The sequence below is a fragment of the Mesoplodon mirus genome (genome assembly GCF_964341445.2).
Source record: "Mesoplodon mirus genome assembly, chromosome: 17".
Classification (NCBI taxonomy): domain Eukaryota; kingdom Metazoa; phylum Chordata; class Mammalia; order Artiodactyla; family Ziphiidae; genus Mesoplodon; species Mesoplodon mirus.
The window spans coordinates 68415228-68441927 of NC_138993.1; the positions used below are offsets into that span (position 1 = coordinate 68415228).

The 26700-nt window shown below is 40.0% G+C and overlaps 1 protein-coding gene across 3 annotated transcripts in view; it reads left to right on the forward strand.

The window, feature by feature from the left end:
• PCCA (propionyl-CoA carboxylase subunit alpha) overlaps positions 1 to 26700 on the forward strand; it is a 344033-nt gene that overhangs the window by 263079 nt on the left and 54254 nt on the right. For all 3 annotated transcript variants that reach the window (XM_082602231.1, XM_082602232.1, XM_082602233.1), the window contains one exon: positions 15681 to 15734. In XM_082602231.1, the coding sequence (XP_082458357.1) occupies positions 15681 to 15734 (54 nt within the window). The remainder of the gene's footprint in view (positions 1 to 15680; positions 15735 to 26700) is intronic.

The following is a 26700-nucleotide window of genomic DNA, read 5'->3' on the forward strand; positions in this document are numbered from 1 at the left end:
AAGTAGCACTTAAAACCTTTATCTGATTAGACGAAATTACTTGGGGAGGAAGCATTACCTTTGTTTTAGTAATTAGCTCCCTGTTTATCCAATCAGATTACATTTGTCTGTTCACTTTCCCAGTTTTCATTGGTAAACCTCATGAGCTTAATATTATCCATTAATTTCTTTAAAAATAACTGATATTTTGGCATGTACATTATTTGGATAATGAATTTTATAAATTACTAAATTCTTTTAATTGATGTAAATTACCTGTTTCAGTTTTTATTTGACCTTGAATTTCCACTGTCTTGCTGAGTTCCTGGCCCATGTGGAAGCTCAGTAACTGGATGAATGGCTAAGTGGGTGGATGAATGGATAGTCATCTTGTGTTTTTGTAATCTCAGAAATAAATCTGCCTTATCTATACTTTCATTTTAAGATTTAGATTTTGTTTCTTCTAAGCCATCGTCATACTAAGCTATGTTTATCAGATAGCCTTCCTAGCCATTTTATCAGTTCTCTTTAATTCCTGATTTTCCAACATTCGCAAAATCCATGCTCTATTAGGTAACATGACTGGTTGATCTCTGCCCATACAGAATCACTGCAGCTCCTTTGAGAGCAAAGAGAGACAAGAGGGCTCCCGAGGACCTGCCCACAGAAGTCTCTTGCTTATGTAGCACGACTCTTTCTAGTCAAGCATGTGGCTTTCCTGTTTGCCTTCATTTGCTGTGGGAGCCCCTGAGCTGCTGAAGGCTAACAGTACCACGTATTGATAGGTATTGGTAGGTATTGAAAAGGGTCCACCTCAGGCTGTTCGTCATTTCCGCCTTCGCAAGGTGTGTGCACACCTTGTTTGCACTCTCTTTCCCCCAGTGGCACTGATTATTCACGGCTCAGTTGAGTCTACTTCACACCATCTCTTACTCCAGTATATGTGCGAGCTGCTTTACGTCTTTTTCTCTTCAAGAAAATCATGCTCTTGGACACAAATTCTAGTCATTATTAATAACTTTAAGTATAGAGCTAGTGATGTATTTATCTGACTGGGGGAAGAGGTCATATATTTTGAAATGAAATAATTTATAATAAAGAACTGGGAATATAAACCTTGAAAACTCTTGAAGATACTAAAAGGCCACCTTTAGAATTTTTTAAAGTTTTTAATCTGTTTCTTCATCGAACAATGAAACCATTTCCCCTCAAATATTATCATTCAAGGAAAATAAAATGATAGTATTTTATATTTATTTATTTTTTTATTGTTGGTTATATACCAGCACATTCCTACTGTTTTCATTGCATATGTAGAGTCCCTCAGTAATGGCACTTATTAAATATGTCTTAATAGTATAATCTGAGAAACTAACAATCTTTTCTCATTCTTTTGTGGAAAGATATATTCTGATTTCCAAATTACCAATTTAAAAAGTTGTGGAATGAAACAGATTGTCCAGTAGAAATCTAATACGAGCCATATTTTCAGTTTAAATTTCTTAGTAGCCACGTTAAGAAAGTAAGCACAAGTGAGGTTCATTTTTATAATCCAGTTTATTTAACCCACTATATCCAAACTGTTAGCATTTCTACATGAAACACAAATTATTAGTGGGATACTGGAAATGAAACATACTCTTGACGCGTATATGACAACAATAACATAAGTAATGGAACGATTAAAGTGGAATGTACTAAAACAGTGAAGTTGTGTTTAAAAGGGAAAATACATCATACTACTTCTGTATTTAAAATTAAATAAAGTTATAAATTTAGTTTCTCAGTTGCACTAGTCACATTTCAAGTTCTTAATGGCCATGTGTGGCTAGTTAGATAGCTCAGAAACAGAACCATTTGTAAGTCAGACAGTGTTTACAGAAGAAAAAACACATTTTTGTAAAGGGCTCCCCCCATGTGTCAACCACAGTTTTGGTTTTTATCATTTAAAATTAGAAATAGATGAATTAAATTCATTTTAAAACAGAGGGTGAATTTCTCATCTAGGTGACAACCTTTTAAAATTTTAATTTAGAAGCTTAACAAAAATTAGAACTATTTTTAAAAAGTGGAATGATTTCCTATCTGGAGCATGTAACTAAAGTGTTGAAACAAAACAAAAGGTTTTGCTGTTCTATATGTGTTAAGCTCACTGCTTTCTTAACACTGCTTTCTTCACACATCCAAGCACCTTCCGACTATGGAACGTGCTTGGATGAATAGAACTTTTTTATTATTCCTATGACTGTATTCCTGTGAAGTAAATTTTTTTTAACCTGGAAGAGACTCTTTAATTTTACTCTGAACAACTCAAATAGTTTTCGGTTTCTTACAATGTAATTTGTCTGCTGGGATTTAATATACTGTTTCTCGTTAGTGTTTTACGTGCTGGATTTTCATTTTGCATAGTCACGTTGTTTGAACATTTGCAAGCAGAGCCGACTAACTGCTATTGGCCTGTTTCTTTGTGTGGCACGATTTCTTCTCTCCACCTGCTCACAGCAGGTTGTCCACAGGCCTGAAGAGTAGCTAAATACTTTTGAAAATATCTTGAGATCCTGCGAACGTCAATTTCCGCATTTGTGTGATGTGAAGCTATTCATGGTGTACCTTTGAAGGCTTTTTTCTTTTTATTTCTCATATTCTTAAATATTTTCAAGAGAAGATAAATTTATTATAAATAACAGTACAAAGCTGATTGCAGCACTATCGCATTCTGCATTGAATAGGTCATTGATACTCAACTAAGTGGAACTAATTTTCTGTGTTAAAGCAGACAAATTTGGAATAGTGTCACATGAATCTCATGTTATTTACTACAGAATACCAGATTAAATGGATTACTTGTGAATTGATTGCAGTGTTAAATAGATTATATAACATGATAACTTAAAATGCTCAGGGGACCTTTGTAAAATAGAATATTACACAAGCACATGAATGTAATAGAAGAGATGTTATGTTTGTAGAATGTGTATCTGTGATATATTTGCAAATTCTTGTCCACACGGAATTTGAATAGATTTTTAAAATTTAACCTTGATTTTCTGTTTTTAAAAAAAATGAATGGATTTTTTCACCACTTCAGGAGAGAAGTTTAAAATGTTATTTTCTTTTTTCTGTTTTTCAGATTAAAATAACTCCCACAACTTCTGAGAACAAACTTTAGTTTTAATCCTAATAAATGTATGTGTATAGATGCTAAAATAAATGTTAATAATATTTTAATTAGAAAATTAAATGAAGCGACTTACATTTTTGCTTATACTTTGCCAGTACAAAAAAAAAAAAAAAAGTGGATTTGGAAGTAATCATCTTAGTTTTCAGTCCCCAAATAAATGTATCCCATGTTTTTTCGATGTTTCTCCTCACCCCCCCACCCCCTTAGCAGTAACTAGCTGTTTTGTCCTATATTCATGTGATTACCCTAGACTCATCAAATGTAATAGGAAACCATCTATTTAGGATATATAGGATATATAAATATATAACTTAGAAGAAGTAGAGGATGGTATTTTTTCCTAATGAAGTAGAAAATGAAAGAGTAATTATTAACCACTCCTTTTCACATTCCTGAAAACATCAATTACAGTCACACATCTTAGAAACAAGCCCACCAGTAGAACAGAAATAACTCCTTTCACTATGCTCCAAAAAATTTAATCACTGCTTAACAGCTGGGATGTATTTACAACTATAATTTAAAATATTAATTTTGATGCAAGTCTGCCTGCTTTTGTAGTGTAGTCTAGAAACTTAGCCATTTTCTTGTCTCTAGTGGCATGTGTTTTATGATTTGGAGTTGCTTTTAAAAATTTAATGGGAGAGTGTCTTTCTGTATCCCCTCCCCACACACACATACTTTTTCTCTTCTACTCTCTGTTAACTAGAAAATTATGTTTTAGTAGCTGCCAGAAGAAGAGGATTTTGAATAGTATAAACACTGATTATGGAAAACATGGAAAATAATACAAGCAGCTGCACTGCAGTCTGATAAGACAAATCCCATAGTAATGGCCTTTAAAACATATTATCAAGTTGGAAATCAGTGAGGGAAAAAAGAAAACTATTACCGTTTCTTCCCCATACTGTTCAGTGAGATTACTTTTAAAGGTGAAATTGCCTTTGATTTTATTATCTTAGGAAAATATTTTTGGAACATTTTAAAATTTTGTGAATGTTTTTGCTTTTTTTGAGTGAGCAATCTTGCTAATTTTGTATGAATTTGATTCTAACAAATGTTGACATTATTTTGTTAACAAAGTCTTCCTAAGTACTTTTTTCCTTAAAGAAAGAAAAAAAGGAGTATGTTTTGTAAATGTTGGAGCAGACTATCAGAATAAGAAAAGAAGGACGTTGTAATTTAGCTGTGAAGTGCCACTTAAAATAGAAAAGGGGGTAAAATATTTTAGGACAGAATATGTTTCATGAAGATGAAAGTTTTCATTTTTATTTTATTTTGCTTTTTTCTCTTAGCTTACCAAGGGGCCAGTTCGTATTTGTTTTTGGCATACCTCAGATTCATTGTAGGCATTGAGTACTTTGTTCTTCGTGGATTCTAAAACTGAATTGTCTTAATCCTAGACTGTGGGAAAAGTGTGTATTCCTGTTTCCTGTGTAGAAGTAAATTCCAGTTTTGAATGAAATCTTATTTCCCTATTTTCTGTTACATCAATCCTTATTGCTGAGATATGTCAGGTTTGGGTTCTTTCTTTCAGTGCACAAAAACAGACTGTGGTAGCTGTGGTGGGGGAATATCTGATAACTCATTATGTACGTAATTTTAACCTTTAAATTGAATGCAAAGTTAAGGGTAACTTACTGGTACTTATATCTGTGGTTTCCGTATTCATTGTTACACTTTAGTTGTATCTTTAATGTGAAAAAAAAGTTTCTAAACCTGTTTCCATTTTACATACTGCAGAATTACTTCTGTTTGCCTGGGAATCAGTCCAACCCACGTAGGGTAAGGAAAAGGAACTGTTATATTTTTTTTAACATCCCTTACATAGAAGGCAATTCTGATACGACCTAGGCAGTGTTCTAGACTCTGGAGATACAGCAATGACCAAGACTTACACTGCAGCAGGGGGATGTAGATACCAAACACTTGATGACCACGTTAAAAAGGTAACAGGATAATTCATAGAAGGCAATTAGGAGGAAGTAGCTTTAGGTAGGGTTAGGAAGTCCTCTCTGAATAATTAACATTGAGTTGCAACCTGTGAGGAGTAGGAGGAAGCCATGCAAAAATCTGGGGGAGGAAAGTCTCAAGTAGAAGGAATGGCACGTGCAAAGGCCCTGAGATAGGAACACATTTGGTTTGTGTGGAAGCCAGGAGGAAGGCCAGTGCCTCCTTGAGTGGACACTCAAGGAGAGTGGACAAAGATAGGCCGGGACCAGGTCATATAGGCCAGGGAATTTGGTTTTTATTCGATTCCTATTGCGAAGCTTTTGAAGGGTTAGAGTAGAAGAATGGTATGATGTGATTTAAAGTTACTGCTGTGAGGAGGGATGGACCATAGGGGACCAGTGGTGGAGACAGGGAAGTCCCTTGTATGATCATTGCAGTCATCCACACGAGAGGTGCTGATGATGGTTTAGACAAGGAGCTGGCCAAACCCAGCCCACTGCCAGTCTTTGTACTGCTCACAAGTTGACTGGTTTTTTAAAGTTTGCAAGCATTACATTTTAAATGGTTGGAAAAAATTAAAAGAAGAAGAATGTTTCATGGCACATGAAAAGTATATGAGATTCAAATTTCAGGTCCGTAAATGGAGTTTTACCAGAACACAGCCGCATTTATTCATTTTCATCTGTCCGTGGCTGCTTTTGGAGTTGTTATTTTACATAGAAGCATAATGCCCTGATTTGCCTCTATCACACAGCAGTTCAGTAGCTTAGGAGTTTGTTGAGATTTTTTTTGACGCAGGACCAAGATTGAAATTTTTCTGAACAAAAAAGAACTGTCCTCAACCACTATTACGGAACGTCAAACACTGAATGGCTTTGAAAATTAGCTTGTGTTGCAGACTTGATAATGTTTCTTAATGAAGTCAACCGGAAATTGCAAGGCAAAACCGCATTTACATGCAAGATGCATACTGTGGTAGTCATTTTGACAAATAATATTTGAGTTGCAACTGATGGCAAGCTGCTTTTTTACTTCCTAGGCTGTCAAAAGATTAAAGCAAGAAGTGGACTACAGTTCCAGCAGCATTTTTACAAAAGCAAAAGAAATTTCCATATTTCAAAATCTGTATAACTGTGCAATTGAGAATCTTCCACTCAACCTTCAACTGGAAGTGATTAAACTACAATATGTTATGCTAAAGGCAAATATCAAGAGAAGAATCTAGCAAAATCTGGCCCTTCGGGGAAAAAAAATGGCCAACCCTTGGCTTAGACTAAGATGGTAGCAATGGAGATGGCTTGAAGTGAACTAATTTCGTTGCAGGAAGGGGACCCCTTCCAGGGCCCGAGAGCGGGCTCTTGTCTAACACCCGGAAATGAATTGTCTGAGGAGACACACGTGCTGACAAAGCAAGAGACTTTATGGGGATGGGGCGCCTGGGCAGAGAGCAGGAGGGTGAGGGAGCCCAGGAGAACTGCTCTGCTACGTGGCTCGCAGTCTCAGGTTTTATGGTCAGGGGTTAGCTTCCGGTTGTCTCTGGCCAATCACTCTGACTCAGGGTCCTTCCTTGGGGCCCGAGCATCACTCAGCCAAGATGGATTCCAGCAAGGAGGATTCTGGGACGTTGGTAAGACATATGGACTGGCGTCTCCTCTCTCCTTTTGACCTTTCCCGAATTCTTCTGGTTGGTGGTAGCTTGTCAGTTCCATATTTCTTACCAGGACCTTCTGTTGTAAGATAACTCATGCAAGTGGTTACTATCTTGCCTGGCCAGGGCGGGGAGTTTTGGTCAGTGGTTCCCCTAACAACTTGACATATATTTTTGAGGGAAGGCAGAAAAGAATGGCAAGTGGATTAGATACTGGGTATGAAGGAAGTTAAAGAATTAAAGGTGAGTGAATGATGGTGATATTTACTGAGATGAGAAGGCTAGGGGAGAAGCAGGTTTGAGGAGGCAGATCAAGAATTCTGTTTGGACTTGGTAGGTTTAATATGTGCATTAGATATCCGAGTGTTGATGTCCAGCTAACAGTTGACTATATGAGTTTTGAACTCAGAAGACAAATGGGAGTTGAAAACATAAATTTGATAGTCATATTCATGTAGATTTTCTCTTTAAGCATGGGTCTGCCACATACAAAAGGTTAAAGTTGGACCCTTATCTTAAACTAGATACAAAAATTAACTCAAAGTGGATTAAAGACCTAAACGTAACACCTAAAACTATAAAACTTCTAAAAGAAAATGTAAGCAAAAAGCTTCATGACTTTGGACTTGACAGCGATTTCTTGGATATAACACCAAAATCATAGGCACAAAAGCAAACATAGACAAATTGGACTACATCAAACTTAAAAACTTTGTGTATCAAAGGACACAATGGAGTGAAGAGGCATCCTGTGAAATGGGAGAAATATGTGGAAGTCATACATCTAACAAGGGGTTAATATCCAGAATATATAAAGAACTCTTGTACCTTAACAACAAAAAATTAAATAACCTAAGAAGTGGACACAGGCCTTGAATAGACACTTCTCCAATGATGATACACAAATGGGCAGCACGCATATGAAAAGATGCTTGACATCACTAATCGAAAGAGAAGTGCAAGTCAAAACCACAGTGAGATATCACCTCATACCCGTTAGGATGGGTACTATCAAAAAAAGAAAATAACAACTGTTGGTGAGAATGTGGAAAAACTGGAACCTGTGTGCCCTTTTGGTAGAATTACAAAATGGTGCACCTGCTATGGAAAACAGCATGGAGGGTCCTCAAAAAATCAAGAATAGGGCTTCGATGGTGGCTCAGTGGTTAACAATCCGCCTGCCAATGCAGGGAACACAGGTTCGGGCCCTGGTCCGGGAAGATCCCACATGCCGCAGAGCAACTAAGCCCGTGAGCCACAACTACTGAACCTGCACTCTAGAGCGCGCAAGCCACAACTACTGAAGCCCACGTGCTTAGAGCCCATGCTCTGCAACAAGAGAAGCCACCGCAATGAGAAGCTGGCGCACCACAATGAAGAGTAACCCCCGCTCGCCGCAACTAGAGAAAAGCCGGCGCGCAGCAACAAAGACCCAACGCAGCCAGAAATAAAATAAATAAATAAAAATTTAAAAAAAAATCAATAGTACTACCATATGATCCAGCAATCCCACTTCTAGATATTGCAATATATATCCAAAGGAATTAAAAGTAGGGTCTTGAAGAGATATTTGTGCACCCGTGTTCATTGCAGCACTATTCACAGGAGCCAAGCAACCAAAATGTCCATGATGGACGGATGAGTACAAACTGTGGTACATACATACAGTGAAATATCATTCAGCCGTAAGAAGTCAAGAAATCCTGTCACATGCTACAACATGGATGAACCTTGAGGACATTATGCTAAGTGAAATAAGCCAGTCCCCAAAAGACAAATACTATATGAATCCACTTGTATGAGGTATCTAAAGCACCTACTAAAGTCGTCGAATTAATAGAGATAGAAAGTAGAATGGTAGTGACTAGGGCCTTGGGGGAGGGGAAGGAGGGGCGTTGGTGTTCAGTGGGTGTGGAGTTTCAGACCTGCAAGATGAAGAAAGTTCTGGAGATCTATTTCACAGCAATGTAAGTACACCTAACAGTACTGAACAACATACTTAAAGTGGTTAAGGTGGTAAAGTTTGTTATTTGTTAACACAATAAAAGTTCCGTTAATTGAAAATCGTAAGAGCCAAAGCCATTTTTAAAAAGAAACACAAAGTTGGAGGATTTATACCACCTGATTTCAAGACATGAAACAGCAGTATCCAGACTGTGTGGTACTGGTAGGTAGACATGCGCATCAGCCGAACAGCAGAGAGTCTAGAATAAGATCCAGATGAGAATGGTCAGTTGGTTTTTGGCAAAAGCACCAAGGAATTCAGTAGAAAATTCTCTCAAACAAATGGTGCTGGAAGAACTAAATATCCATTTGGGGGAAAAAGGAACACATTTATTAGCAGGTCGGTGGTTGCCTCTAGGCAGGGACCGGGGTTGGCCTGCAAAAGAGTAGGAAGCATCTTTTGGAGGTGATGGAAATGTTCTGTATCTTGATTGTGGTGGTGGTTTTGTACAGCCATCAAAAGTTATAGAATTCTATACTTTAAATAGAATGCTGGGGTTTTGGTACATAAATTAGGCTTCCATGAAGTACACTTTTTAAAAGTAAGTATCAGGGGAGGGAGGGAGAAGCATGGATCTGGATGAGAGCACACAGAGGAAGAACATAGATGGAAAGAGAAGAGGTTAAATGGTTAAAGTGGTAAAGTGGTAAAGGACCCTGAGGCCTGGGTCCTGGGGCGCTCCAGGAGTTAGAAATTGAATGCAGAGGCAAAGCTGGCAAATGAGGCTAAGAAAGAGCTGCCAAGGAGGCGGGAGAAGAACACGGCGCATGAGATGTCCATGAAGCCTGTGAAAGAGGTGTTTGGGAAAGGGCATCGTCACCCGTCTATAATGTAGGTGAATAAGATGACAGAGCTGACCAGTAGATACGGCAAGATGGAAATTGTAGATGACCTTGACAAGAATGACTACAGATAATTAGCGGGGACAAAAGCCAGATGGGTGTAGGTTTAAACGTGAATGAAAAGTGAGGAAGTGGAGACAGTGAAGATAGACAGTTTTTCAAGGTATCTTGCTTTCAAGGAGCAGAAATGGGCTAGCTTGAGAGAAATGTCTGTGGAAACTTGTTTTATTCTTTGTGTTTTGTTTATTGAAGAAACTGAGTCATTTGCCCTGTGGAGTTGTGTGTTGCCAGGACGTAGCTGATGGCATCCCAGTAGTGTCGTTCAACATGTGCTTTCTCCTCTGTTTCCTGTAATCTGATACTTGGAGCTTAAAGATGTAATCAGATTCAGGTGCCATTATCTTTGGCAGGACTGAACCATGAGTGGTATGGAGTGCCTCCCTAAGAGGCCATACTGTCGGGTCATCCTGTTGATGTTCAAGTTTAGGTCAATACATTCATTAAGGTTTACAAAATGATAATATTCTCATTTTGCCATTCTTTCTCGTCATTTATTACCTGGAACAATTCTTTAAAGAGAAACTCCACCTCAGCTACTTCTTAGGTTACCCAGGAGTCTTTGCCTAGGAAAGATAAAATTAATGTTTGATCCTTTCCTTTTATTTACCAGTTCTCAAAGAGTGGCTTCCCTGTCATTCTTCAAAAGTGACTCAGTTGGGGTGTTGTTTTTGCTTTTGGTTTCCATTTTGAACTCACCAGGTTTAAACATACTTGATATGTTTTATTCCATTGCAGTTCACATCCTTATTGATTGTCAAATTATCCCATCTTTGTCCAGAGGGAGTTTCTTCAGGTTGGTTCCTGAGTCTTTTTGACCTGACCACTGTCTTTGATAGCTCCCTTGCTTTCTGATATGACAAGATAGAGAAGCCTCATTTCTGCCCCAGACCTGGGTTCAGCCATTTTTCCAAGAAGCCTTGATTTCTTTGAGGCGGAAATGGTATTTGTAGATAACAGTTGGGGTGCTGGGGGTGCTTGTTGCTGTGAGGCCTTTTCATTGTTTCTGGGGAGGGTTCAGACACTATGCCACCACTGTCATCTTACCAGAATCCAGTAGCCTCACTTTTCTTTTTTTTTTTTTTTTTTTTTTTGGTATGCGGGCCTCTCACTGTTGTGGCCTCTCCCGTTGCGGAGCACAGGCTCCGGACGCACAGGCTCAGCAGCCATGGCTCACGGGCCCAGCCGCTCCGTGGCATGTGGGATCTTCCCAGACCGGGGCACGAACCCGTGTCCCCTGCATGGACAGGCGGACTCTCAACCACTGCGCCACCAGGGAAGCCCTAGCCTCACTTTGCAATGAGAAGTTTTCTCATTCTGAAGAATTGCTGTGATTGTGTCCACTGCTGTCGTATAAAGGTGATTGACTCTGCTGAGTCTTTACTGGGAAATATGGCCTGGACCCTGTGGCTCTCCTGCGATAGGCTTCTGAGGAGGGAACGTTTAACCACTGCTGGGATGAGGTCCTGGTCTGGTGGTCACGGGGATGCTTCAGCGGAGGTTTCCTCCTCACTACTCTGAAAACCTCAGCAGCGTAGAATTCACCAGGTTGTTGGGCTGCCTACCCACAATCTAAATTGTTCTGCACTGTTCCTTTCCCTGATTTCTTGACAGCTACACTACTAATTCTCCCCCAGCTAAAACTTCTGCTAGGCAAAGAGTGAGAAATAAGAAAGTCACTCTTATCTTTCATAATATGGAAAACTTAAGAATTCTTGGTGAAGATTGACCTTACATTTCCATTTCTGCAGCACTGACTTATATGTTTGTGGGATTAAGGAGGAAGTACAAGGAATGGTCCTTGCCCTTAAGGAACTCACCATCTAATTGATGACCTAGTCTAAGACAGTGTGGAGATACTCTATCCTGTACAGTCAAAGTACTTGGGTTGGGATTCTTGCTCTCCCCCTGCGAGGTAGGCAGATTGCATTTCACATTCCTGCACCTTTAGTTTCCTCATAAACAAAATGTAGATCTTCAGATCTGTTTGCCCTCCAAATTCTAAAGTTCTGTCACTGAATCAGGTTTAGTTCTACTGTTGTGTTCGCTTCATCCTTGAGTCCTCCTCCCTGAGTGATTGCAGTAGCATTTCCTTGTCCTCCCAGTCCAGTCCCTCCCACATTTCTGTATAGCTTCAACCTTAACTCAGGCCGTCAGTCCTTCTAAAACATAAACATGTCACTCCCCATTCTTAACTATAAGAACTTTGTAAAGTTGGCACTCCCTCTGGGCAAGATGTGACCTGGCTCTGTAATTACTTCTCAGTTTCCTTTCTTGCTACTTCCCTCCATCAGCCAAACCTATCTCTGGCCATGCTGAACTACTTACCATTCCTTAAACTCACCATGCATTTTCTTAATCTGAAATTTGCACAAACTGTCCCATCAGACCTAAAGTTTCTCTTTTACTTCCCATTTGGAGAATTCCCGCTCATTTTTTAATACCCATCTCTTCTGTTTACCTCACATCTTCCTTAATCTTTCTGGACATTTAGCTGGTCTGGCCTCTTATCCTGTAACACTGTACGTTTTGTACTATGGATTTATCATATTGAATTATAACTTATTTTAGAATTCTGTTCTTTCCTTTGGTCTCCTGAAAGGTGGGTCTTAATTCAGCTAGCAGTGCTCAATACATAGCTGTTGGACAGATGGTTGGCTAGCTGGATGACTTAAAGTACAAGTGCCAGCATCAGAACCTAGGGTTCAAGCCTCAATTGTTAATCTCTTCCCCACTGAGGGGAAGAGATTTTATTCCATCCTCTGTTATATCTCTTTTTGCCTTATTAAGTTATACATGTCCATAATAGGAATAACAGGTAGGCTAAAATGAAAAGTCAACCAGTATCTTCCAGAAATAACAGTTAACTGTTTAATGTGCATTATTTATTCTAGAGTTTTATCTATAATGTATAGAATTTTTAAACAAGATTTATTCTGAACATATTGTTCTTTTTGCATTTAGAAGTATACAATACACATTTTTCATGTCGCTAAAATTTTTAAATGGCTATATGGGTATACCATAATTTATTTAACTGATTTCTTTTCTTCATCATTTATTTACTTTTTAAAAAATATTTGTTTACTTATTGGCTGCGCCGGGCCTTAGTTGCAGCATGTGCAATCTTCGTTGCCATGTGCAGGATCTTTTTTTGTTGTGGCACGCAGGATCTAGTTCTCTGACCAGGGATCGAACCCGCGCCCCCTGCATTGGGAGTGAGGATTAACCCACTTAACAGCTGGACCACCAGGGAAGTCCCACTTTTCTTCATCATTTAGATTGCTTGAAATTTTTAGATTCTGTAAACTACACTGTGATGACATTTTCATAGCTTTATTTTTCTGCCCACTCATGACTTTTTTCCTTAAGATAAATTCTTAGAAGTGAAATTATTGGATAAAAATACTGACTCTGAATTTTCTACTCTATACCACACCACCTTGAGTATGCCAGTCAGGTTACTCAAGTCACTTGGCAGTATTTGCAGATAGGGGTAAACATTTTGGTATCATTGTGCATTAAACTGCTTTTCTTCTTATTGATTTGACTTCCCTCAGTCAAGGAACCAGGGGTTCAGCCTGAATTCTAGAGGTTTAGTCTGGGTTCTGTGACTTTAGTGATCATAAAGATCAGAGTTGGTAAACCTCCACTTCTTTAAAAGGAATACAGTTAGAATACGTCTAGAATTAGTTCATGGCATGCAGTAGAGTGGAGACTACTAATACTTTCTCCAGGGCTACGTCGGAGAACTTACAAAAAAAAATCATAGCTGCTTCGTTAGAACTGCTTGATTTATCTGTGTAGTCTTTGAAGCCACTGAGCCCTCTCTGATTAGCACAGGAGAGGAAGAATTTTGAAGAACAGGTTAGGAATAACGAGAACAATTTTATAAGTGAGAATTATCTGAAAAAGTATAATTTACTTCCAGTGTACTATTTAATCATCCATTTTTAGTAAAGTAAAATTCAAACAAGGAAGATATGCATAAATAATACTGTATTCACTTTGAACATAATTTATTTACAAATAAATGCATAACACAGAGGTTATTTCTTTCTTTTTTTTTTTTTTTTTTTTTTTTTTTTTGCGGTACGCGGGCCTCTCACCTTTGTGGCCTCTCCCATTGCGGAGCACAGGCTCCGGATGCACAGGCTCAGCAGCCATGGCTCACGGGCCCAGCCACTCCGCGGCATGTGGGATCTTCCCGGACCGGGGCACGAACCCGTGTCCCCTGCATTGGCAGGCGGACTCTCAACCACTGCGCCACCAGGGAAGCCCGAGGTTATTTCTTTTTTTTACTACTCTCTGGACATAGAAGAATTGCATTGTTCTTATTGTTTTTTGTTTGTTTGTTTTTTTGTGGTAGGCGGGCCTCTCCCGTTGTGGAGCACAGGCTCCGGACGCGCAGGCTCAGCGGCCATGGCTCACGGGCCCAGCCGCTCCGTGGCATATGGGATCTTCCCGGACCGGGGCACGAACCCATGTCCCCTGCATCGGCAGGTGGACTCTCAACCACTGCGCCATCAGGGAAGCCCCTTATTGTTATTTTAAACAAATGCTAACTCATTTTTATAACAACTTTATTGAGATATAATTCACATATCATACAATTCACCCAAAGTGTACAATTCAGTGTTTTTTAGTCTCTTCACAGAGTTGTGCAGTCATCACCACAGTCAATTTTAGAACATTTTCATGCCCCCCAAAAGAAACCTCATACGAATTAGCAAATCATTCCCCATATCCTCCCAACCGTCCTTTCCCCAATCAACCACCATTCAAATCCTTCCCTTCCCTCCCCTCCCCTCCCCGAGTCCTAACCACTGGACCACCAGGCAGTTCCCCCACTGATGTCTTTTATCCAGGCACCAGGTCTAGCTTTTCCCTGAGCAATCTGAAAAAGGCTTAGGGCATCTTCTCTTCCCTGGACAACTTAAATGCATCCATGGGAACTTCCCTGCTGGTCCAGTGGTTGAGAATCGGCCTTCCAATGCAGGGGACTCGGGTTCGATCCCTCGTCGGGCAACTAAGATCCCACATGCCGCGGAGCAACTAAGCCCATGTGCCACAACTACTGAGCCTGCGCTCTAGAGCCCGTGAGCCAGAGCTGCTGAGCCTGCGTGCCACAACTACTTAAGCCCACGCACCTAGAGCCCAAGCTCCACAACAAGAGAAGCCACCACAATGGGAAGCCTGCACACCACAACGAAGAGTAGCCCCCGCTCGCTGCAACTAGAGAAAGCCATGTGTAGCAATGAAGACCCAACACAGCCAAACGTTTAAAAAAAAAAAAAAATGCATCCATGGAATCCACTACCTTTTCTAACCGTTCTGAACTTGGCATTGGCAGTCTCTCCCACCCGTCCTCCTGCTCTAGAGTTAGGAACATGTTTCTTTTTTCAGTAGGACACACCAGAGTTTATGTACACCTTCATTACTTCCATTCCTTAATTGCCAACAGGCCCATGAAGCTCCAACTTTCGATTTTTATTCCCCCTAACTCTGGGTCATCAGAAAATTCTTCTAGTCCTTTCTTTGACAAAGTGATATAAAGTAATCTATACTGGTGAAAAGATGTGTTATATGGTATATTCTTAGGCAGCAGACTAAGAAAATACCTGTAGCCTGTGCTAGCTGGGGCCTGAGGAGTTATTGACAACCTGGAAATCTTCCAGGTGGCTGAGAGTTTTCCTGCAAAGAAGAGCCAAACTACAGCAGTCTACTTCCTGTCCCTATGGATTTGCCTCTTCTGGACATTTCATGTTAAATGGAATCATATAATATGTGCTCCTTTGTGACTGACTTCTGTTGTAGCATGTATCAGTACCTCGTTCCTTTTTATGGCCAAATAATATTCCATTGTATGAATATACCATATTTTGTTTATCCATTTATCAGTTGATGGACATTTGGGTTATTCAGCTATTAGGAATAATGCTGCTCTGAACATTCATGTACATGTTTTTGTATGGATGAAAATTCATTTTATACCTCTCTTTTTTTTTCCCCCAGTGTCTTTCTCGAGAAGCAGGTGGCAACATGAGCATTCAGTTTCTTGGTACTGTGGTAAGTCTGAAAGAATTATTATTTTGTATATTCTCTTAATTTACAGAGAGAAAACGTGATTGACTAGTAGTTATAGCCCATGTGTTTGAACTTGGCTTCATCATGGGTTTGTTTTGCCGTTAAATGAGATGTCTTTGTATAAGAAATGGGTTCTTTAATGCGTGGGAAAAGATTCCATGATAGAGTAATTTTAGCTATTTCTTATGAGAGACAAAATGGTTTTTTAAATTATCTGTAGTTTGTTGAGTCTTTTAAGTACTTTTTTCACTGGGGACTTTCTCCCCATTTTTAATAAAAATAAGAACATATTTTAAAAAGATGCTTTTGAAAATAGTGACCTTGGGAATTCCCTGGCAGTCCAGTGGTTAAGACTCTGTGCTCTCACTGCCAAGGGCCGGGGTGCCATCCCTCTTCAGGGAACTAAGATCCCTATTTAACTCTACCTGGTGAAAATAAATTTAATTTATAGTTATTATTTTTACTTATAGGTTTATAATGATCATATTAGTAGTATTAGTTATAATTTTCAAAATAATTTGTTGAAAAAGGTACCTTATTGTTTTAATTAGCCTTTCTCTGCTTATTGCTATATTTGAATATTTCTCCATGTATTCACTTGCTAGGTATCATTTATAATCTGTAAAATGTCTGTTCATGTCCTTTGGGTACCTTGTTCAGGTTGTAAATTCACACTGGGTATTTCTGTTAGGTCCGTGTGTTGAGAATATCAGAGGACAGACCTGTGGCTTAGATCAAAAGAAGAGTGATTTTGCAGCTATTGAGATAGGAAGGATATTAGTACTAATGTGCATTTACTGTGTGCTTTGTATATGTATAGAGGTGTAGTAAAGTTTACATATTCAAGTATATGTATAGGCACCTGCCCGACGTGATGTAAACTTTTAGTATTGCTCCTAAGACTTGTGGTTATCCTTGTTTTTCTGATTAATAAGTACTACACATGCTTATTTTTTTAATTAGAAAATTTAAATATTATTTAAATGCATGTCATAAAAAATTGTATTAGGGTTCTCCAAAGAAACAGAACCAACATGATGTGTGTGTGTGTTATATTTTTATGTATTACAGAGAGAGAGATTGATTGAGTGAGTGATTGATTTTAAGCAGTTGGTTCACGAGATTGTGGATGCAAGTCCAAAACCTGCAGGGTAGACCAGGGGAGAGTTGCAGTTCAAGTCCAAAGTCAGTGTGCTTGAAGGATTCCCTCTTGCTTGGGAGCTCAGTCCTTTTTCTTCAACTGAGTGAATGAGCCCACCGATATTATTAGAGGGTCATCTGCTTTACTCAAAGTCTACTGATTTAAGTGTTAATCTCATCTAAAAAAATACCTTCGTAGAAACATCTAGAATAATGTTTGGCCAAATATTTGAATACTGTTGCCTAGCCAAGTTGACACATAAAATTAACCATCACGGAAGTATTCATTTTATTCCCTAGAGGTATTTAAGTTTTTAACAATAGACATATGCTTCCAGAAATAGATTTATACATCTTTTCATGCAAGAATAAATTGTGGATATCTTTCTAAGTCATTACATAAAGATCCATGTCATTCTTTTTCACAGCTACCTGGAATTATATTATGTGAAGGTTTTTCTGTACCTCTGTGCTCATGCTAGAAAGGGCACTTATGCTGTCTCTGCTGCTTGGTATCTCTCCTTGGATTCCAATAGATTTCTCAGGGCTCAGATACTGAAAACTGACTTCTTGATAGCCACAACCTTCAAAGAAACCAAACCAACATAAAGTTTCTCCAGGCAGTTTTTCCTGTCTCAGAAAATGGCAGCTTAAGCTAAAACCTTGTCTTTTCCTTGATTCCCCTCTTTCGTCCACCACTCCCACTGCCCTCCATCCTGACCACAGTCTTCCTCCTCTCCTGTCCAGATTCTTGCAGCAGCCAGTCTTCCCACCTCCACCCCTGCTCCCTGCTTTATCATTAATATAGCAGTTAAAGTGATCCTTCTAAAATATACATCAACTTAGCTGACCTGTTGCTCTTCTTCAAACGTGTCGGGCACAGGCGCCAGGGCTTCGTCATTTGCCTCACTCATGGCCTCACTCATGGCCTCATCCAAGCCATTACCTCCCAAAGGTGGCACCTCCAGATACCGTCATATTGAGGATTGTAGTTCAACGTATGAATTTGGGGGGGACACAAACATTTAGTTCACAGTATACACTTAGTTGGTAGAGCTACATACCCCAGAACTTTTCCAGGATGTCTGTGCCTATTTCAGATAGTAAATTGTCTGGGTTTGTTTTGTTTGCATGGTTTTTGGTGAAGCTGTCAGCTTGTGTATGTCAGATAGTATAAGCTCACAGAGAAGTGGAAAAGGTCCAGTATTTTATGTAACCCGACTTCCTTACTTGAACTGTGCTTCACAATAAGGAAGAATATTTTGTTATGACTTGAAGAATGCAGATGTTACTGTTTTATTCCAAATCTTGTATTGCAATCAGTTTATATTTAATTTTTTAAAAGTTCCATTATCTTTAAAACGCCGTAATATTAAGACAAACATATATCTTAGTAAGACGGAATTTTTTTTCTTGTGAAAACAATACGTATTGCCCGAAAGAGAAAATAAGCTTAGCCTACACTGAGCAGCTTCTTCATAGCTGTGCTTTTGGCATTTACCCAAGGACTCTTGAGGAGCTATCAAATTATACGTCTTGAAGCTTAGCCAGAGATCTTAATGAAACCAAACCATGCTGAAGTTCTTAAGGCTAGTTTAAATCTCAGATTGTACACTTTAAATTAAGTTTTTATTGGTAATAAATATACTTTATTTCTTATTAGCCTTGAAAGCTTGAGTAACAATATCTGTAGAATAAACATGTTTTACAAAGATTTACCATGAAGAATGGTATTAGTACGACCCTTGTTACCCTAGCACAATAAGATTTCAAAGTAAGCATTCACGAAGTAACAGCGATTAATGACAACCATCGAAAACAATTTTGAACTCCATCAGTTTAACTCAGGAGGGTAAACTTAATATGATAATTCATCTGGTTGAATTGTATCAGCTTAGCAGGGAAGTATGTAAATACGTGACCCTTACCTAGTTTCTAAGTGGATGCTGTGCTGATAGATTTATCAGTTCCATTAAAGAACTTTGGGGAGCTTCGGAATTTCAGCAATTGTTCCCTTGGAGGCTGAAAACCCAACCTGATCTCATACTGGGACCATTCTGGTCTGCATATTTCCATAATTTGCCTTTGCTACTAATATGACAGCAAGACACAAATAACTGTTTCTAATAATATCAGATGGAGTTGTGGAGGACAGCATTTTAATGTAGTGAAAGACCTCCCCCGGGGTTGTTATTGCCACTGTAGAACAGCAGCTACACAGTTGCAGCTCTAGTCTCTTAATTGATTTGTTTAATTAGCAAGAGCTGAAGCTTGGGCTGAATCTTGTCATCTGATATCATAGGACCCCAAATCTGCATCATTCATATATAGAGATATAGGAACACCATCAAAAAGTTTTACTTTTTCCGCAAACTCACTTATGGATATGGAATTTTAATAGAGTAAACTCCCACTTGTTTAAAATCCAAATAATTGGAAAATGAACTAGGTTTATTATTGTTTTTCTTTACCAGTACTCTTTAGAGAAGTAAATTATGTCATGCGTTTTCGCTTATTATTGTCTTCGAAAAATAAACATCCAGAGAACTTCTTTGGTCTTCTGTACCTTATAAATCCCTCTCTTTACATGTCTGACTCATCTCTAGTCTTCATTTGCCTTTTTCTCCCTTCTCTGTTCCATCCCTTTCTCTGTATCCCTGGGGTTTCAGGAGGGGCACGATGGCTTATTGGGATTTCTTGCATGGTGGTCCCGTGTCCTAGCCTTTGCAGTTACCCGGAGGCCTATTTCCCTGTGTGCTTACCCCTCCGCAGGACATCTGACTGAATTAACCCTGGGACTTGCCCCACTTAACCCAAGCTGCACTGGTCCCAATTTCCTTGGATGGGGAAAAGAGAGGGGACTGGGAAGTGTCTAGCATAGAACCCCAGGGCCTTCATCAGACAGCCACGTCCACCCTGTATACACAGGGCTCCATCCCCACTGGGTCAAGCTGTCCTTATTCCTGACCCTCTTCCCCTCCAGCCGTAGAAAGCAGGTGGTGGCCACAGGCTAGACGTTTTGTGGAGGGTTGATGAAGTCTCTCTAGTTTTTTTTTTTAATGCATTTTATAATACTAAGAAGAAAACAAATCTGTAGCATCCCATCCAGCATTTCCCTCCAATATTCAAAATTTCAGCTAAAAATGTGGGTAAAATAAGATTTTATGAGATGGGCTCTATATGCAATCTTAATCTTGAATATTGTTTTCGTGTTAACATATGTTCTTTGTATCCTGTGACCAACTTAAGCATTAACTTTTAGACTATAAGTTTACTTTCTAGCCTTTTGAAATAGGCTGAACATAATTTGAAAGTGCAGTTGTTAATATCCCATTGTGTGATGCATTTTGAATACAAATTTAAAAGAAATTGTGGACTGCCTGCTCCGCTACATGCTAGGAAGTGACAGATGAATATGACTTGGCCTCTGTTCTTCAATAGCACACTGGCTGCAGGGAAACACAGACAAACCAGGATCATGAGTACACGGTAAATGCTGAGATGGGTTATACAGAGGCTAATGTGCTGACAGAGAAAATTATAGATCTCTTAGCTTTACTTTCTCCCTTCTGATAGAAAAGCTATTTGTATCAGTAGATAAAGTATAGACCATAGGGCATAGCTCTTTGAATAAGAATCTACATTTCATATCCTGTTAGTCATTACATTTTTTAATGAGCATACATAAAGCCTGGCATTTATTGGTAGTCATGGTAGTCGGTCATCTCACATCGATTGAGCATCTATTATGTGATGACATTGAGTTCTGGCAATCCACAGGAAAAAGACACCTCTGCCAGCAGTGACCCACTGTCAGCTGAGGATATAGAAATATGAGTGTGATGAGAGTGATGATAGGCGTTTGTATGAAGGAGAGGTATTCTGGGGCTTGGAAAAAGGAAATGGGGAATTGCGAAAAGCTCCCCAGTGAATATGTCCAGCTCATGCTTAGACTCTAAGGATGAACAGAATTTGCAGGCAGGGAAGGGCATTTCAGATAAAAGGGAACAGCATCTGCAAAGTCCCTGAGACAGCATGTTCAGAAACTGCTCTGTGATGATGGTGGAGAAAGCACAGGGAATAAATGAAAGTTGAGAAGCATGAGGTTGCCCGCGGGTTTAAGGAAGAGCAGGTTGGCTAGTGAGGGTGGCAGGCAGGTGGCAAAGGTCTGTGTGGGAGATGAAACTAGAATGGCAGGAGCTGGGTGTTGCAGGACCATGCTAAGGAGATTGGACTCTACTCTTTAGACTTTGAAAGAAGAGAATCTCAGTATCACCTGAGATGTATTTTGTTTTGTCTTGATTTTAAAGAGATCTTGAGAGAGTGAGCAAGTAAAGAAGAGGTCCATGGGCTTCCCTGGTGACGCAGTGGTTGAGAGTCTGCCTGCCAATGCAGGGGACACGGGTTCGTGCCCCGGTCCGAGAGGATCCCACATGCCGCGGAGCGGCTGGGCCCGTGAGCCATGGCCGCTGGGCCTGTGCGTTCGGAGCCTGTGCTCCACAACAGGAGAGGCCACAACAGTGAGAGGCCCGCATACCGCCAAAAAAAAAAAAAAAAAGAAGAGGTCCATTTGAGAGTCTCCTCTTAAGGATCCAGAGTCTAGTTTTATGTATTAGGCAGAATTGAAGATGATGCTGAGGTTTCTAGATGTGATAAACGATGCAGTTAACTGTGGGAGCAAAAGAGGAGGAAGAGAAGAGAAGGAAGGATTACACAAGAGGAAAGGTGGAATAGATAATGAATTGGGTTTTTGACCATCTTAAGTTTGAAATGCCAGAGGGACCTCTATGATGTAAAGGAAAGACAGGGAAAATGATGAAGGGTGAGCATGTCAGTGGGTGCTTTGTGGGCATGAAGAGGTGATATCTGAAGCCTGCAGTAGGTGAGGTCGCCTGAGGGGATGGTGAAGGGACCGGCCCAGAATGGACCCCTGGGCAGTGCCCACACCCGGGGGAGGCATCTAGCATCTCTAATATAATCATTTAAAAATGACATTATCTATTGTCCAAATCATTTCTATTATGTGTGGCTATTGAAGCCAGTTTAGTGCCACCTCAAGCATGATTTCACAGTATCCTAGGGTGTCTCTAATTATTTCATAGTATCTCAAAATCCTGCTGCTGTCTGCCAAAGATCCTCAAACTAAAATTGATTTCAGTGAATAACAGAATGCCTTATATTTGTGCGACGCTTTAGGATTTTAGAATGCTTGTTTGATTGCATTCAGTTTCCAAGATCGGCCATATAGCACCTTAGAGTTAGTTGTAAAAATTACACACAACACTCTTTGAAATGTTGTCAATTTAAAATATTTGCAGTTACTCAGTTATATGTTCACAAGAAATTTCTGTAAACTACCAGGATGTTAGTGAATTTTGAGGTGAGGGGTTTGGGGAAGGTATACTAAATAAAGCTTGATTTCTTGTGTTTGAATCTCATATCTCCCACTTACCAGCTTTGTGAGTTTGAACAAGTTACTTAACCTTTCTGGTCCTCAGTTTTCTCATCAGCAAAATATCTACTTTCATGGAATTGGTAATGGTTGAATAAGAAACTATTGGTAAAATGTTTGAAAATAGTAGGAACTTAGCATATAATGGCTCAACTATTTTTATAGCCCCTGAAAATATGGAATACGCTCTCCCTTTGCAGTCATTTTACCTCGCTTTTTTTCCTCCTTTTTCTTGCTTGCTTTGGAGACATGCTGTCATCTGAAATTGTAATCTCAACTGAGATCACACTTGGTAGGCAATCTATCAAAATATTCAGAAGGAAAATACTTCTGTTTTATTTGGAAAGTCTGATTTTTGTTCATCCTATGATTTCTGACCGCCTCACACAGTTAGCATACCATTTGTCATTGAATGCTAAATATGAAGCACGTATTTAAACCTGGACCTGTGGCAGCAAGATGCTTAAGAACATCTGCTTCCTTGAAGCGTAATGAAGTTCACCAAGAACAGCCTTGGCTTTGGTGTCTTGCGTTTGAAAGGCAATGTACTTTTGATATAGGACCTGTTATGATGGTGCTTATGGGACTTCATAAACCAGCCTCACTTCGAAAGGATTTTAGTTTAGGAAAACCATTTAAGGCCATTGTGGTACACCACAATGGCCTACGTATTGCTGATCTTTCATACATAAAATTAATTGATTGTTGTTATTTACCTTATGGTGGGAATGATGTGGAAATGGCAGCTCTTTCTCATGGAAGCCAAGTCAGAGACAATGGTTCTCAAACTTGAGCATGTGTAAGAATCACCTGGAAAACTTGCTGAAAATGCAAATCCCCAGGTTCCAGTGAAGCTGATTCTCTAGCTTTGAGTAGGGCCTAAGGATCTGCACTTGTAAAAATCAGTTTAAAGTAGCCCAGGACTAGGATTTGGAGTATATTTTCACACTTAATGTAGAATTAGTATCTAGTTTAGAAAATTGATACCAAAAACTACATTGTATTACTGGTCTTATGAGTCGAGCATAGGAACAATGTTCTGGTTGTTTCTTGTTATAGTAAGGGGATAGGACAAGCAGTTGATTATTTGAAACAATTGATTATGTGTTCATAATACATATTTTTTAATCAGGTAGGGACATGATAGGACCTAAAGTATAATTAAATCCATAGTATCATCAACTGTATCTTTTAAGTTTACTTATCAGCTGCAGTCTTTTAGATTTAGTCTGAATTATTCCAAGTCTTAGTTAGACCCACAGGACAGTGACAATTTTTATTTTTGGCCTAGATCAGGGTTTTTCAGTCTTGTCAATAATGACATTCTGAAATGGATAATTTTTTGTTGTGGGCGACTGCTCTGTGCACTGTGGGATGTTTAGCAGCCTCTCTGGCTTCTACCCACTAGAGGCCAGAACACCTCCCCAGATAGAACAACCAAAATTGTCTCTAGACATTGCCAAATGGCCCTGGGAATAGGGAGGGGGCAAAATCATCCCTAGGTGAGAACCACTGACCTAGACTCTAAGTAGTTGGGATTTCAGAGTTTTCTTTTCTCATTTCACTAATAAATATAATGTTCTAGAGATGAGCTCTCTAGAACAAATGTGATACTTCTCAGTGGCCTGAAGCTTACAGGGTCTTATATATACATGCTTATACATCCCGACCTACTCAAATGCCTTATGCAAAGAAAATAACAGTGAACTTTAGCTAGCCTGTTGCTTGATTTGACTTAGGAACATGCTTGACTACTGGCTGTGTGGGTTACTTGTTCTTAGTCTTCCTCATATTGGATCGTAAACCAGATCTGTCCTGGACAGCCATTCCTGAAAGGCAGGCCAAGTTCTAGTTTGTGTAATTGCATTCTGTTTATTCGGATCCTTTTAACCGTTGGAATAGCCGTACTGTTACTGTTCACTTGAGACCCTCCCATCCTGAGTCCACAGCGAGAGTGAACAGTTACCACCTGATGGTAGAAGCCACTGCTCTTCCATGGGCTCCACTTTGCCTGTCATCATCCTAGTGAGATGCATCAAGTAGAGTACGTTACATGCATCCCCTCACAGTGGCATCGGTGAAGAAGTACTTTTCTGTGCTTTTTCAGCTAGCATTTAGTTGCCTAGCTCTGTAGTATTCTGTGGCACTTACCCTGTGTGTGGAAAGTTTATGGCAGGATGCCTGGCAAGGCATGGCAAAGTCCAGTAGTCATTAGTGGCTCAGGTATGTATTCTGAGAGGTAGCTTTCCCAGGCTGGCATATGTTTTGTTTGGTGTAAATTCTCAAGATTGTGGGGGACAGCTGAGGTAATGACTAAGGTATCAGTGTTAATCACGTAGGTAATTACCAGGGATCAGGGGACATGTGAAACTGCCCAGTGACCTTGTGTGAAATGGAAGCCCTGCCTAATTTAAGGGTGGGGAGATAATTCATGTGTAAGTTCTGACAGTCACCCTTGGAGTCCACTGTGTCCTAGAGCTCAGACCACCCCTTTCCTGTCTCAGCTGCTCGGCAGAGTGGCTTTTTAAAACAGGGGTGGCCGGGAGACAGCGTGCCCTGAGCACCTGCAGTAAGCCTGCTGCTTTCGGCTGGTCACCTCGTTCGCTTCCCACAACCGTTGAGATCATCAGCATGCCTCCCACCTCACGGATGAAGCGATGCCTCTGCTGTGATTTGTCAGAATGGCTTGTACGGTGAGGGCAGCCATAGTGTCGTACCTGGACCTGGCGACAGACCTTGGCTTCCTCACACCAGCACGTGCGTGGCTGGGATTTAGGTCCTCCCGTGGCCCTCCGCACTTCTGTATGATTCCTGACCACCTGGTGGAGAGCAGCTTGTGCGGAGGTCTGGGGACTCACCCTCCTCTTCCTCTGTGTTTGAACTTAGAGCCCAGCCACTTAACAGCTAGTGTTGAAGATCTGTGTCCTTCAGCTTCCCCTTGTGAATTACTTTCACATTGGGGCCGAGGGCGGGCGCTTTCTCTTAGAAAAGGTGATCTCTATCCAAGTAGTTATTGTAGATATTAAAAATAGATTAAAATGGTAATTTGATATACATTTGATATAAAGCCTTTCAGTGAGAATGTAAGACGACCTCAGCTGACACTTAAGGTGATTGGGGTGTGGAATACATGTTAACATGTGTCGTGAAAGATCAATTGTTCTAGTTTAAGTATTTAACCTCTGATTCTCTACCCTCTGCTACTTTATTCAACCAAACTCTGAGTCCCCTTGAAGGATTTTAGGAATAACGCAGGTGGGTTTTGAAATACAGATGCCTGGCGATATTTTGCAGAATTGCAAGTCTAAACCAGTGGTTCTCAACCCGGCTGATTCTGCCCCCTGGGGGACCTTTGGCAGTGTCTGGAGACATTTTGGTTGTTACAAGTGCCGGGCTGCTACTGGAATCTAACAGGCAAATGTCGTTAAGTTTATTGCGAGCATCACCAACCAAGGAGGCTTCTGAAACACCCTACGGTAAATAAGACAGCCCCCTGCAAAAGAATTACCTGACTTAAGATGTCAGTAGTGCCAAAGGGTCTGCGTCCAGACAGTAATTATGGAAGGACCTGTAAACGTCTGTGACCGTCTCCTCAGCCCTTCACAAAGCTCCCTAGCGCTCTGCAGACTTACCCTTAACATGCCCCTGGATGAGCAGTCCACAGCCATTCCACCCTGTTCATTCTGTGTTATCTCATGAAGCCTTACTTTGTAAATCGAAAGAACTGCAGGCGTCTTGATTATACTAGAGGAAGAGCTGGGCCCCATGTACATGTGTGTCATATATATTGTTTTACTATTTTTTCCTAATATTGATGACTCTCTTTTGTGTGCATTTGTGTCTTCACAAAATTTTGACCAATATATCAATTTTATAAATGAAGTTTTCTCTTAATCAGTGTCTGCAGTTATGATCCAAAGGGCTTTGACATTGGTTTTTTATATTCTTGATTGTACCTACATTTCTTTTCAAAAAGAACAAAGTTTTTATAGTTCACGCTCGCCCATCAGTAGAGTTTTCTTGTTGGATCATCTTTGTTAATGCCACAGCTACTTAGAGTAAAAGATCAATTAGATATTGTTGTATCAGTTTATCAATTTGTTGAAAATAAACCTATATAAATACATGCTGTGGGATCCACGTGTGCACACAGCATGTCTGAGCTTTTGACAAAGCCTGTATCTTCCAACTGGCAGTTCTTGTGGTTTGAAGGCCAGCTTGTGAGGAGGTGAGAGTGGTGGCCTCACTGCTCATTGATAACTTTCCCCCACCTCCACTCCGTGCAGTCTGCATCCTGGCCCTCAGTGGGTCTGCTGGCCTGGTCTTCACTTGGCAGGGGGTTCTGAAATGTACCTG